Source organism: Macrobrachium rosenbergii, chromosome 37, assembly GCF_040412425.1.
Source record: "Macrobrachium rosenbergii isolate ZJJX-2024 chromosome 37, ASM4041242v1, whole genome shotgun sequence".
NCBI classification, from domain to species: domain Eukaryota; kingdom Metazoa; phylum Arthropoda; class Malacostraca; order Decapoda; family Palaemonidae; genus Macrobrachium; species Macrobrachium rosenbergii.
The window spans coordinates 20,889,037-20,904,524 of record NC_089777.1 but is presented as its reverse complement, the minus strand read 5'-3'; the positions used below and the strand labels follow the sequence as shown (position 1 = coordinate 20,904,524).

The window sequence follows — 15,488 nt, the reverse complement described above, 5'->3', positions numbered from 1 at the left end:
CCTAAGGGAAGTCTTCTCACGAAGGAACTGTGTGAAGTCCTCCTTTGGAATCCTATCAGGAGAAATAGAGGTCTAGGATTCGTCAGAACTTCCTTCTGTAGGATTAACTTCCCCCCCCCCTCCTTCAGGAGAGGAACTCCCTTTCTAAAGGGAAGCCTTCTCTCGAAGGATTCCTCTGAGGTCGTCCTTTCGAATCCTATCAAGAGAAATAGAAGTCTGCGATGCGTCACCAACTCCTTCAGTAGAGAAACTTCCCCCTTCAGGAGAGGAACTTCCTTCCAAACGGGAAGTTTGGGTGTAAACAAACTCTTGTCGATTCCCCAACTTCTGTTTAGGAGTAATGGCGGGCCTCTAAACGCGTCGAGTAATGGCTTTGATGCTTACCAAGTCTCGTCAGAACTAATTCTCGCTAATGGCGAACCCCAGATACTCATTGAGTAATGGTCTTAGGACATTATTATTATTATTATTATTATTATTATTATTATCGATCAAATAAAAATAAAAAAAAGTCTACAGATTGAGACTTGCGGGAGAGGAAACAAGCTTTATGCATTTTTACCGTAAATGACGTTGCATATGAAAAGGTCAGTCTTGCAGGGTTTTTTTTTTTAGTTTCTCGTCATTTAAGGAACACAAGTTCACTCGTAATACAACAGTTTTTATTCTTTTTTTATTCCTTATTCAGGCATTTTATCTTTTCTGTTTTGTTTTTAAAATACGTGACATCAGCTGAAGCAAGTGTTTAATTACTTTAAAGTATTAAGTATCTCAAACTTTATATAAAACTTAATAGTGGTTTAGTTTTACCGAAGGTAACTAAAAAGTATAATGCGATATACAGTAACCCAAATTTCTTCATATAAATTATATATTTCCTTATTGAATATGCAATACACCAACAATTCTATAACTCTCTCTCTCTCTCTCTCTCTCTCTCTCAAAGCCCAAAGTTTGACCACTCATGTTGTCTGCCCTCCTCCTCCTCCTCCTCCTCCTCCTCCTCCTCCTCTCTCTCTCTCTCTCTCTCTTTCTCTCTCTCTCTCTCTCTCTCTTTCAAGCTTCAAAGTTCGACCACTCAAGTTGTCTGTCCCCCTCCTCCTCCTCCTCCTCCTCCTCCTCCTCCTCCTCCTCCTCCTCCTCCTCCTCCTCCTCCTCCTCCTCCTCCTCCTCCTCCTCCTCTTCCTCTTCTTCTTCTTCTTCTTCCTCCCTGTTCTCCTCCTCCTCCTCCCCCTTTGGTGAGGCCCTCGAGGATTAGTTTGAGGAGGACCTTAGGCCGGATGAATACCGATTTCAAACCGAGGTAACTTTTTCAACTAGTCCCACCAGTCGAAGTTAGCGCCTCGCCCTTGAGGGCTCACGCTCACTCCGAAGAAAAATGGGGTTTGGGACTTTAAAAGAGGTCTCAAGGACGAGACGCCTTTTGATGCCAAGGGGTAGTTTGGACTTGAGTTGTAAGGACGCTGTGAATTCAGAAATTTTCGTTAAGTATCTCTGGAAGTTATGTTGCCCCTATTGGTAGACTGAATCCAAAGGTCCACATCAATCCTCCTACTCGCTCTCAACCGACGTCCAGATAAATTTCAATATAGTAGGTTAATTGCACAAGTCGTTAGAAGCAGTGTCATTATCTCAAGTTAATTACTCTAGAGACGAGTCGCTGAAAGTTCTGTTACTAACAAATGTCACTAATCATAGACTTTAGCCATTAAAAGTGTCACAATTAGCGAATATTAATTATTCCAGTAACTGAACTGATGTAATTAACTGATGCCAGCTTAGTCACAAGAGGCGATATAAGAACGCATGTTAATTACAGTAAGTTATTAAAAGTTCTGTAATTAACGGGTGTTAACGGAAGCTTATGAACTTGCATCTCAAGTTCGACAAATGACATATTCGTCTTGAATTGTGATTGACAGACAAGTGATTCGTCACCAGTGGGATTCGAACCCATGCCTGCTTGAGAGACAACGATAAACTATGATTCAAACCACTTAGACATCAAGAGAGAGATAAGTTGATATCAACTCTACTGTACATATGCGACAGGCATATGTACAGCAAGAGTTGATGTCAACTTATGTCTTCCTTGATGGCTAAGTGGTTTGAGTCACTGGCTATCGTTGTTTCTAAAGCATGCATGGGTTTGAATCCTGCCGCAGACGAAGTGTTTATAATTTCGAATACCCCTTGGGTGTAAGTTAAACAGTAGGCCTGACGACACACTGGCCACTTGTCATAGGCATTGGGACCTGTGCCCCACTGGCTGTAGTCCTAAGAAACAGGAGATCAGCGCCTTCCCTATGAGCCTACAGAGGCCCAGGAGGAATTTAACATATATATATATATATATATATATATATATATATATATATATATATAATATATATATATATATATATATATATATATATATATATATATATATATATGTAAGCTTGTATGTGTGTGACAGAATATATATATATATATATATATATATATATATATATATATATATATATATATATATATATATGTAAGCGTGTATGTGTGTGACAGTATATCCGCCTACACGCGTTCTCGCGTGCACCACTGACGACCGTACATGGCAATGACTGAACTCCCTGTATTTTATAAGTAGTTCCTCTCTGATACCAAAACGAGCCTTCGAGTCCACAGAAATTCCCCAAAGAAGAAGAAGAGGAGAGAATGACAGATGGGGAGTCTCTTTGTTTACACTCGGCGAGATTTCACACCCTGTTCATCAACTTGGCGTAAAGTAATGCGTTTGGCATCCGCTTAAAAGGGCGTTCGTGTGTTTTTGTATGTGTGTTTGTGTTTGATGTATGGGTTCCTGTAGCGAGTTTTGTATGGTTTTTTTTTTTCCTACCGGGAGTGAGATTGATGGTGGTTTTATATGTGGTTGAAATATGGACTTGAATACGTGTTACTATGTATGTGTGTTTGTGTGTGTGTGTGTATATATATATATATATATATATATATATATATATATATATATATATATATATATATATATATATATATATATAGAGAGAGAGAGAGAGAGAGAGAGAGAGAGAGAGAGAGAGAGAGAGTACATTCTTATTTAGTACTCTTGTGTACCAAGTAACACCGCTTACAAAATACACTAAAACGGTATATGCATGTATATTTATATTTGCCATACGTATGATATACAGACTCTCTCTCTCTCTCTCTCTCTCTCTCTCTCTCTCTCTCTCTCTCTCTCTCTCTCTAAATGACATCTCATTAGCCGACTGGCTTTAATCTTACCCTCTCTACCCAAAACGGGGCAAAAACATTATGTTTACCTTACCGTCTCATGGAGAGTTTCAGTTGAAAATAAACTAGAAACGACTGAAGGAAAATAAATGAAAAAGAGAAAATAGTCTTTAGAAATAGGCGACGATATTCCGGTTCATCTCCAGTCTCGATGTGACCCATGACTGTTGCCAAGTAGGGTTTTTGTACCCTACACTGAGCCCTACTCTCTAATCCGGTTTTGGATTGAAGGGGGTCTCCCCCTCCTCTCCTACTACTACCACTACACACACACACCCACACATACACACACACACACACACACTGAAAATAATATTCAAAACCTTAACTCGCCATTTTTCATTCCCTTTTTCCGTCAAACTATTAATCAGAATTATCGTACATCCTCATCTCTGTACAACAGGGTATTCTGTGACTAATCCTATCGCTCCATCGAGCAACACTGTTTATGGCGCGCGCACAACTTATTCCTTATTTAGCTAAATGATTCAATGCTGTCTTTACTTATTCGCTTTGTGTTATTTATTATCCCCATCCACGAAGTCGGATTTAAGTCGTTAATTCATTTTGTGTATGTTTGTTTGTTCTTTAGTTCGTTAGTTAACAAATATCCGAAATTGTTATCGATAAATTTCGAGTAAGATTTTACAGAGTATCGACTTCAGTGGTCTGGTTAAACTATTTTAATAATAATAATGTAGGGTATCGAGTTGAAGGGCAAAGAAGAGTTGATTGGACTTTGAGTTGAATTGGAACAGTGATTCTGATCAGGATTTGTTTTTCTATTTATTTTAACTTAATATTTATTTTATTTTATTTTATTTTAGTTTAGTTTAGTTTGACTGGTCGTAGGACAATTTTATTTTATTTATTTTGATTTATTATTTTATTTTTTTTATTTTGCCTGGGCTTAGGGTTATATTCTGTTGGTGCTTTCCATTTATTTTTTTTTTTTAACAATACAAGTTATTTTCGACGTTTTTTTTTAACAATAACATCTGGTTATTTTGAGACTTGTTCTCGAATGTTTTTTTCTGCAACCCAATATAACCTCCCAACAAGAGATTATAAAGATTCTTTCTTTGTCTTGTGTATTTGTCGTTTGTGCAAACAAAACACGACACCTGGACCTTACTGTAACAAGAACTTTGTCTTTGCAATGTTTATTTGCTTGTTACAAGCGTATTTCAAATGGAATTGGGTGCATTTGTAACAAGAGAGGTTTTTTTGTTCGGTGTATTTGTTATTTTTTCCTTGCTTAATTTGGCAGATAGTTTGAAGTTCATCTGGAAATGAAAGTTAATTATTTTATATATTTCTTGCTTCTCCTAACCTAACTCAAAGTACGTCTCGGAGCTGCTCGAAACAAAACAAATAAAAATTGTTTTTGTTTTTGTATTTGTTACGTGTCCCTACCTAATATGAAATGTCTCCTTAAGTTCCTTATAAAAAGTTCTTTAAAATAACAGAAATTATTTTCTTGTGTAATGTATTTGGTGGTTGTTTCACCCTTAATATGATGGAATTCTTTAAAAACAAACAAAATTATCACCTTGTTTAATAATGTATTGTTGGCTGTTTCACCCTTAATGTAATAAGGAATTCTTTAATAACAAACAAAATTATCACCTTGTTTGATAATGTGCTTGTTGGCCGTTCCACCCTTAATACAATAAGGAAATGTACTTGTCCTGTGTTTGTTTCTTGTTCTAAACAAGTATATGAAATCTGATGTTTCGTATAAAATTCAGGGTTTCCTATAATTGATGTTTCTTCAAACTTCTTGAATTTCAAGGTTAAAAAAAGTTAATTCAATTTTTATGTTGTATAAGTGTTGTTTTAATATAACTTAGTTTTTATGGATAAAGTTATTTTTATATTTTAAATGTCACTTGCACTAACTTGAAAAAGATAATAAATCTCCAACCTTATTATTATCTTAAGATAATTTCTTTTTATCAGTTTAAATATATTTAGAAAATTTCTCTAACTCTTGTAATTGTCGCTTGTTTTGAAGTAAATTTAAGAAAATTTTCTTTATCTAAAACACCTGTTTTGTCGTAATCCTAATTAGAATAAGAGAACCTTTCTTATGTAATTGGTGCTTGTTTTAAACTAATTGTTAGACATTATTAGTAGTTATTTGTCGCTTTACCAGCCTAATTATATAAGAAAATTATTTATTATTAGTTGTCACTTTCCCCAACCTAATTATGTAAGAAAATGTATTAATTATTGTCGCTTATTTCAGCCTAATTATATAGAAAATTTTTATTTATTATTAATTGTCGCTTTCCCCAGGCTAATTATATAGGAAATTTTTTATTAATTGTCGCTTTCCCCAGCCTAATTATATAAGAAAATGTATTAATTATTAATTATTGTCGCTTATCCCAGCCTAATTATATAAGAAAATTTATTAATTATTATTAATTATCGCTTTCCACAGGCTAATTATATAGGAAATTTTTTTAATTATTATTAATTGTCGCTTTCCCCAGCCTAATTATATAAGAAAATGTATGAATTTCAATTATTGTCGCTTTCCTCAGCTTAATTATATAAGAAATGTATTATTTATTATTAATTGTCGCTTGCTAAAGCATAATTATATAAGAAAAATGATTAATTATCAATTATTGTCGCTTTCCCCATCCTAATTATGTAAGGAAATGTATTAATTATTATTTATTGTCGCTTTCTCCATCCTAATTATATAAGAAATGTATTAAGTATTATTAATTGTCGCTTGCCCAACCTAATTATGATATTATAACCTCCATGAGTCCCTTCCATTACTTGTGCCTTCCTTGTTCTCTCTTACTAACAAAAATAAAATTCCCTCTTCCGTTGCCGGCGTAGGCAAAAGCCCGACGTCTTCAGGGACGTGCCGAAGTCGCCATTCCTCCTCCAGCAGATCGGAGACGAAGGCGTCGAAGTACTGTGAGTCTCCTCCCGACGGCGATTTCATGAAGTCGGTTCAGACTTTTTCCAAAATGATTTCGTCGCTTTTCAATAAATACGCTTTCGTTTTTTTTTTTTCTAAATCATTCTTTCGCTTTTCATATAATTGGCTTACTTTCCTCCAGATAATTTGCTCGCTTTTTGTCGCATTTTTTTTGTCGCTTTTTTGCCAAATTATTTCGTCGCCTTTTTTTCTAATTATCAAGTCGCTTTTTTTGCTGAATTGTGTTGTCGTTTTATTCCAGATAGTTTCGTCGCTTTTTGTCGCATTATTTCGTCGCCTTTGTAGTTTATTTTGTAGTTTTTTTTTTTGCCAATTTGTTTCGTCACTTTGTTGCAGATGATTTCGTCGCTTTTTTCCTAATAATTTCGTCGCTTTCGTAGTTTACTTTGTAGGTTTTTTTACCAGTTTATTTCGTCGCTTTTTGTAGTTTATTTTGTAGCTTTTTTGCCAATTTATTTCGTCGCTTTTGCAGTTTATTTTGTCGCTTTTTTGCCAATTTGTCTCGTCGCTTTTGTAGTTTTATTTTGTCACTTTTTGCCAGTTTATTTAGTCGCTTTTGTAGTTTATTTTGCAGCTTTTTTGCCAAATTATTGCGTTGCTTTCGTAGTTTATTTTTTCGCTTTTTGCCAAATTATTTCGCTTTTTTCCTCGTTATTTAGTCGCTTTTTTTGCTGAATTATTTCGTCTCGTTTTTGGTGACTCATTTCGCCGCTCTTTTCATTATTATTTCGTCGCCTTTTTTCTTAATTATTTCATCACTTTGTTGCAAACTTATTTTGTCGCCTTTTGCCAAATTACCAAATTATTTCGTCGCATTTTTGCCAAATGATCAACTTATTTCATCGCTTTCTTTACCAATTTATTTCGTCGCTTCTTTACCAAATTATCTAATTATTTCGTCGCTTTTGTAGTTTATTCTTTCCCTTCCTCTCCTTACCGTCGCTGAAGATGTCCGTGTCAAGCTTTCGATGTTTAGCACATACGTGAAATTGTTGTTCTGTGAAATGTTGTTTCGTGTTGTGGTTTTGTTGCACGCCCACTGTATTTGTTTGTTTTTGTTTGTGTTTGTGCAAACATCATTTTGTCTGCACAGTAGGTAAGATTTTGAAAAATTCATGCTTGAAAAATCACAACGCGTTTTGTTTCAGATTGTACAGAATAATATGTTAAATTAAAATATATATAAATATCGAATTAATATATAAAATATTTATGTGCAGGTAAGCTCATTATTGTTATAAATATTATTTAAGTTTGTCGTATACATGTACGAATGAAAGGTAAGATATTTTTGAAGCCATATACTCGAATATGTTAATGTTAATATTATATATATATATATATATATATATATATATATATATATATATATATATATATATATATATTACTCGTTATGTATGTCCCGTATTGGTGAAAAAAATTCTCTTGAAGAAAGCGACGTATACAAGTATATCACAAGACGCTTGTTAAATTGTTTATTATTATACTGCAGCTCTGTTAGTGAAGTGTATCATACATTATAAATTCTGATCATATTTATAAATTCATTTTATTGTTCAATATATTTATCATTTATTGCCACTCCAGCCAATCCTTCAAAACGCAACCTCTTCCCCACTGGCTTTCAAATTCTGATTCGTCTGGTATAATTCCCCATGACGCGAGAACCGAGCAATGTTGGCAACAAGGAGACACATTCTCCTCCGCTTGGATCATTACTCTCGTAGTTGAAAAGATTCTTCGGATCATTTGCTCTCCTGCTAATCGTCACGATTAGCCAATGATAGCGAAGTTCAACTGACAAACAGTTCCACTGATAATGTTTTTATTTTATTTATTTGTTTTTAATCGCTAGTGTTACTCTGGGGTAATGTTTTTTTTTTTTTTAATGGGTACTGTTACTCTGGGGTAATGGGAGCTTAGTGCCCAAAGTGGCCTTCTTTTCCCTGTTCTGTTTACAAATAGGTTGAGGGTGGGTAAGTATTTGTTTAAAGGGACCGTCTGATTGACGAGGAATGCGAACGCTTCCAATTGTCCTATCAGTGTTCTTCTCTTGCACAGGACACTCCTCTCTCTCTCTCTCTCTCTCTCTCTCTCTCTCTCTCTCTCTCTCTCTCTCTCTCTCTCTCTTGCAGTTCACTTCCGTCCCTGGTTGGGTGTGGAGAAAAACGTATCCTCTCTCTCTCTCTCTCTCTCTCTCTCTCTCTCTCTCTCTCTCTCTCTCTCTCTCTTGAATTCTTATACTCATTATAATAACAGTTTGTTATTCTAATAATGAGGTACAGGTAAACCTAACCCTTTAATTACAGGTTTACCTGTACCTGACCCTTTAATTACAGGTAACGTCCCTTGGGCCACCCCTTAAACCCCCACCCACCCAAATAAAACTTATAAGCCGGGTCTAAAGCCTATTTCCGTAAGTTAGGTCAAGTTTGTTTACCTAAGCTGCCTTCCGCAAACTTCAAAGCATTGCTAAGCATTGCTTAGCTTCGTCTCCGTCCTAAGCATCAATACACGACGACATTGCCAAAAAAAAAAAAAAAACGTCTTTGTCTCCTAATTGTTGTGTTCGATCAGGGACGATTTACCTGTGATGTCAGGTGAGAGATTTTCCGGGCATTTTGGTGCGGAAATTTTGGGGTCAGAGGGACGTGCCCAGGGGAGGAGATTCATCTCTATCTTGGGCATCCGCTTCCTCAGTTCCCGGAGGGGAAGACGGATGACTCTTTCATCCATCTGGTGTTTGTTTTTTTTTTTTTTTATTCGTAAACTCCGGGGAATTTTGCTCAAGCTAGGAATGACTACTACAACTAATTATAAAGATCGCCTTTACAAATGCTCTCCCCCCCCAAATTCCTGGCTTCAATTTATAGCCCCGTGGCAAGAGTCAGGTGATGTCATTACTTCGTGGTTGTTTTTCATCCTTATACTCTTTAGGTTTTTACATTTTCTAGTATTTTTTTCAAATCCTTTAGTTAATTCTTTATTTTTCTTTTGCTTTCTACGTTTTCAGGTGTTTTATTCGTACTGTTTCTTCTTCACTTTTTGCAAGATTCAGATGATGTCATTTCTGTGTTTTTTTTTTTCTTCCTTTCGATTTTTATATTTTCGAGCATTTTATCAAATCCTTTAGTTATTTCTTTGTTTTTCTTTTACTTCCTACGTTGTCAGGTACTTAATTCTATTCGTATTGTTTCATCTTCACTCTCTGCAAGAGTGAGATGATGGCATTACTGAGTGCTTAATTTTTCGTCCTTTCGATTTTTACATTTTCATATATTTATCAAATCCTTTAGTTAGTTTTTAGTGTTCTTTTACTTTCTGCGTTATCAGGTACTTAATTGTAAATGTATATTTTTCTTTTTACTTCCTTTTCTTCTATAAATCTCTAGAAATTGTATTTTTGTGTTTAGAGGTACTTAATTTTATTCATTTTTTTTTTTTTCATTTTTACTTCCATTTCTTCATTCTTTCTTCTGCTTTCTCCTCCTTTGGATAATTCCTTTTAATCACCTCTAGACACTCCATTCCTTACGGCACTTATCCTTACTTTCTTCTGCTTTCTCCTACTTTCTCTTCCTCCCGGTAATTTACCGAATGTTTGTGGCTTTCCCTTGACATCGCAGAGCCTCGTAAGATCAGAGAACCTTGAGTAAGAGGAGTCTTCTTACTAATCCTCTTAATGAGGTCTGGAGGAAGTGCTCACTTCTTCACAATCCGTCTTCGGGATGCCATAGCCACACAAACACTTTTGAACACTTTTTCTGACGCAGTTCAGCAACTTTCTTAAGCACTTTGTACGAAAGGTCAGTACTGATTGCAAAATGCAAGTTGCTTGAATTAATACTCTTGGTACAAATTCTTAATATACCTTCAAAGGTACAGTTTTGTCATCAATTCTTACTTATGGTACAGAATGGTGTACCTTCAAGGGTACAGTTTTGTCATCATTTCTTACTTATGGTTCAAAATTTGTACCTTCAAGGGTACAGTTTAGTTAAGAAATGAAAATAATTCTGCAATTTCTTCAAAATAATTATTCCTTACCTTTCCACATATAATAATTTGCTTATATGAAAAACTGGTTCGCTGATTATTCATACATATTATGACTTTTGAAACACAGTATTCGGGTCTTCAAACTGATTGTTCAGAGACTAGTGCCTTTTGAAGGATCTTTCCTTCAAAAGGCAGTTCTATTCCTTCCTTCGTCGTTAAGGATGCTTCTTCCTTCTTCCTGTTCCTCTCTCGGGCCTGGGCTAGGTAAGGACATGAGGTTTCCCGTCCATCGGACTCTGCGTCAGAACATTTTTCTGTCAGCTCCAAATCGTTCAGTTCTCGATGTTGAACCATTCAGCTCTCTCTCTCTCTCTCTCTCTCTCTCTCTCTCTCTCTCTCTCTCTCTCTCTCTCTCTCTCTCTCTCTCAGCTGTTGCTGTTGTTCTACAGAATCAAGTTTGAGTTTGGCCTGTTTTTAGTATTGAGTTGTTTTTGGTCTACAGAGACAAGTTTGAGTTCGGTGTGTCATGTTGAATTTTTAAGTAAACTCTCTCTCTCTCTCTCTCTCTCTCTCTCTCTCTCTCTCTCTCTCTCTCTCTCTCTCTCTCTCTCTCTTGAACAAAAGTCCTGGAAGAGTGAAACTTGATTGTTGCCTGTTGGAATTTTGAAGTCAAGCTCTCTCTCTCTCTCTCTCTCTCTCTCTCTCTCTCTCTCTCTCTCTCTCTCTCTCTCTCTCTCTCTCTCTCTTGAACAAAAGTCCTGGAAGAGTGAAACTTGATTCAGTTCGGCCTGTCATATTGAATTTTTGAAGTAAACTCTCTCTCTCTCTCTCTCTCTCTCTCTCTCTCTCTCTCTCTCTCTCTCTCTCTCTCTCTCTTGGATTTGGATTTGTTTTCGTTGTTATTCTAAAGTCCTGGAAGAGTGAAACTTGATTCAGTTCGGCCTGTCATATTGAATTTTGAAGTAAACTCTCTCTCTCTCTCTCTCTCTCTCTCTCTCTCTCTCTCTCTCTCTCTCTCTCTCTCTCTCTCTCTCTCTCATTTCAGTGGCTTTCGGGCCTCATTGGAACCACTTACACAGGCGAGATAGCTAGTAGCTGTTCTGGCACTTGGAATCCAATCTAGATCGCGAACCGAGATCCCTGTTATCAGAGGAGACAGAAGAAGGAATCAAGGAACACTTTTTAGTGTTTATCTTTGATCTGTGGAATGTCCCTCGGCTAAACCAACTTCCCGTTTTCTTCCTCTATTGTATGTCTCAAGTTACTGTACCTGTACTTTTGTAATAGGCCTGGGTTTTAATACGGGGATACAGTTCCTGCATTTACAGGAATTTGTATCTTGCAAACACAAGGTTTAAGTTTTTGTAAATACAATAAATGTCAGTATTGTTTGACGCTTCTTGTCAGTTGAATTTGATTACACAAAATATATATGAAAATATTTATTTAATGGAATTTCGGCTATAAAGTCTAGCACTGGGGGCCACTTTTAGCCATTCAGCTCTTAAGACTGTGAAAAAAAAGGTGTTGGAGAGGTTGGAGAGCAAGGTGGAAGAAAGGAACTGGGAATGGAGGTAAAGTAAAAGGCAAAAATTTTCGTGCAGCTAAAGGCCGATAGGAACGCTGCAAACAGCCTTTAATAATGCCTACAGTGCGCCAAGTGAGGTTCACTGAGGATAAAACTAAGATGTAAAACTTAAAGAAAATACATTTTCTATATGGTAAAGTGTGGATAATAACACCATCTTGGATTTTATATACATATATTTAATTATTTTTCATATCTGTCAACAAAATACCTCAGAAACATGTTAATAAGATTCAGTGTCATCTTGTGAAGGTGTCGGATACGGTCTGGTTAAGAGTTCATTGTATTTTGAGAGGAATCCGGATACGGATATAATTTTTTTTTAGCTTTGTGTTACTGCAACTTGCATCAAACTTGTTAGAGTCTGATGATGGAGAAACCAAAATGAACTTGACTATAACGTCTTGGAAATTTACAATTTATTTGTTACAATGGACACAGTCATTTGTCCCAGTTACATAGGATACAGTCGTTAGTATTTGTTACAGTGGATACATGAAAATTAGTGAACAAAAATCTCGAAAACAACAACAACGACAAAAAAAACTCAAACCAAAACAAACAAACAAAGCAAGGAAAGCAGTTGTTTACGTAATTGATCAATAAACATGTTTAAAAGGCCACTGACAGGTACTATCAATTGGACTCCATAAGCCATTAGCTTATTTACCTCTCTCTCTCTCTCTCTCTCTGCTTTCCTCTCACCTGTCGCTACTACGTACCATTAGCAGGTTTTTTAAAGCCGTGACATTTATTGCGGGGAGGTTTATTGAAAGACATTTCCCAAATAGCTTTTGGGGCAGGGTGCTGATTCATTGTGGCCGACGGGGAACCTCGTTTACATGTTTACCCGGTGAGGTAAACGGTATCTCGGGCTGCTCTTTTATAAACATGGACACACACGTATACATACGTACATACATATATACATATATATATACATATATATATATATATATATATATATATATATATATATATATATATATATATATATATATAATTAGCCAGCAAACCACCCTTGTTCAGTATCTAAAGAAAAACCATTGTTTACTTCTTAAAAACAAACAAGTAGCAGGCACTAACACAACATGATTTAAAAATCAAAGAAAAAACAAACAAAAAACCTATACACTTAAACACTTACACATACAAACACTTGCATAAAAAACAAACACACAAAAGAAAACATAACCCACACACACACACACTTAAAACACGCTCAAACGATCACGCGTACAGTCGGCCACAAAAGTAGCGCCTAAACACCTGCTCGGAGTACATCAGAGGATAATGAGATCAAGTCGTTACAGTCACGGACGTCGAGGGGAGAGATGTATAATCATCCTCAAAGATCCACCGGGACGGGCTTGTTTGAATAGGCCGAATTAGAGGAGGAGCTTCGAAATTGGTTTGGCTCTCTCTCTCTCTCTCTCTCTCTCTCTCTCTCTCTCTCTCTCTCTCTCTCTCTCTCTATCTGTGGGTTTGTCTTGGTCGAAATCGAGCTTCTTTTTTTTTGGGTTTGTCATTTTGGTAAGAGGCTAAATCCATTATTATTATTATTTTTGTTTTTTTTTTTACCTTCCATAGCATTTGATGGTATAGGATGTCATCTCTTGTGAAACCACATCCTTAAGTTCCATTATTATTATAATTTTTATTATTATTATTATTATTATTATTATTATTAGGTTTTTATGATGATGCCTTAAATAATAAGATGGCATTATTATCAGTTCAATATTTATTTATTATTATTATTATTATTCACGGTTTTTTTATGATGATGCCTTAAATAATAGGATGTCATCTCTTGTGAAACCACATCCTTATCAGTTCAATCATTCTCATTTAATATTATTATTATTATTCACGATTTTTTATGATGATGCCTTAAGTAATAAGATGTCATCTCTTGTGAAATCACACCCTTATCAGTTCATAGTTTCAATCATTCTCATTTTTCGTTTAATAGTGGTTCCCTTATTGCAGCGTCCCCAATTATTGTAGTGACTCTCATATTGCTTCCTTATTTTTTATCAAATATTATTTTATCTACTGTCTTTGCAAGAATTCTCACTGTCACCTTATTTTCACCATCATCACATTTTTATCCACTCCATCCTTTCAGCAATTCCCTTAGTTCCTCGTCCTTTAATTTTTGGCGATTTTTTTCTTCCATTTCGTAATTCCTCTCTTTCTTTGAGGCTAATCTTTTACGTGGGAGAGACTGAATGAATGGGAGATGGAAAGAGATAAAAGAAGTGTGGGTAAACAAACCAGATCTTTGTACGACGTCCGGCAGTGCTATAAATGCCTAGAGAGTTTTATTTACTAAGAGGTTGGAGTGATGACAGGCAAGAAAATTTTTTGTTAGTGAGGCAATTGCCCATGGAATAATTCAAGTGGATAAAACCTCCATGAATCTCTCTCTCTCTCTCTCTCTCTCTCTCTCTCTCTCTCTCTCTCTCTCTCTCTCTAGCCACGATTATCTGTGTCTCTCAGTAAGTAGCCACGATTCTCTGTGTCTCTCAGTAAGTTTTATTTACTAAGGCATTTGGCTGGTGATGATAGGCAATTTAAATGGAAAAAAGACTCTCTCTCTCTCTCTCTCTCTCTCTCTCTCTCTCTCTCTCTCAGTAGCCACGATTCTCTGTGTCTCTCTCTCTCTCTCTCTCTCTCTCTCTCTCTCTCTCTCTCTCTCTCTCTCTCTCTTTCTCAAGAATTTTTGTTTGTGAGGCAGTTGATTCATGATAATGGATAATTTAAATGGATAAAAACATTCTCTCTCTCTCTCTCTCTCTCTCTCTCTCTCTCTCTCTCTCTCTCTCTCTCTCTCTCTCTCTCTCTCTCTCTCTCCCCAGTGATTCAAGGTGAAGTATTAATTATATTTTCCGATTAATTTTTAAGTTTCAAACGAAGGAAAGAGCCGAGAGAAATAAAGACGAATAATTGAAAACAAATGCCAATAAATGTTCTCGTGAATGATTTAACTGAAAGAATCAGTGAATGAAGGAATAAAGACACTAGTATTTAAAGTTGTAAACTAAAATGTCGCCCAGACGGAGGAATCGGAGACGCTCCATAAATTTCGAAGTTGTTCAATGAAGATGTCAGTCGCTTCCATGTCTCACAGTAACCTTAATTTGCGCAGGAATCTTTATGCGTATTTGAAGAATGTTGTAAAGGTTTCCATGAATACTTTTAACGCATTTCCCAGTGTTATTTTGCGTAGGGAATGTTGTGGAGTTTTTCATGAGTTGTTCAGCGTATTGGGTAGATTTTCGTGATTTTTTAAATATGCGATTTTTTGGAATAATTTCAACTATTTTCATGAGTAATTTTGCTTATTGTATACAATCTCGTATTTGGGGGTATTTATAGATTTTTCATATTTTCTTAGATAATTTTGCGTATCGCATAAATTCCCGTATTTCTGCTAAGTAGGTGGCGTATTTTGTCGAGCAATGTTGCTTATTTTCTTGAGTAACTTTTGCGAATTTTTTTTTCCTCTTCGAGGAAAGAGAGCGGAGGAGGAACAGGAACAGGAAGAGGAGAAGGAGGATGATGATGAGAACTTCTCCTCACTTTCCTCACTTGTCTCGTTGGCGTCTTCTCCTCCTCACGGTTCTATTCTTG

General features: G+C 35.9%; 1 protein-coding gene across 50 annotated transcripts in view; it reads left to right on the top strand.

Annotated features, from left to right (window-relative positions):
• Positions 1-15,488, top strand: part of LOC136825405 (uncharacterized) — a 979,501-nt gene that overhangs the window by 708,058 nt on the left and 255,955 nt on the right. For 43 of the 50 annotated variants that reach the window (XR_010849324.1, XR_010849322.1, XR_010849327.1 and 40 more), the window contains one exon: positions 6,154-6,234. The exons of the other annotated variants lie outside the window; for them this stretch is intronic. Coding sequence is in view for 36 of the 43 variants with exons in the window: in XM_067081764.1 (XP_066937865.1) it covers positions 6,154-6,234 (81 nt within the window). In the remaining 7 variants the exon portion in view is untranslated. The remainder of the gene's footprint in view (positions 1-6,153; positions 6,235-15,488) is intronic. 50 annotated transcript variants of the gene reach the window in all.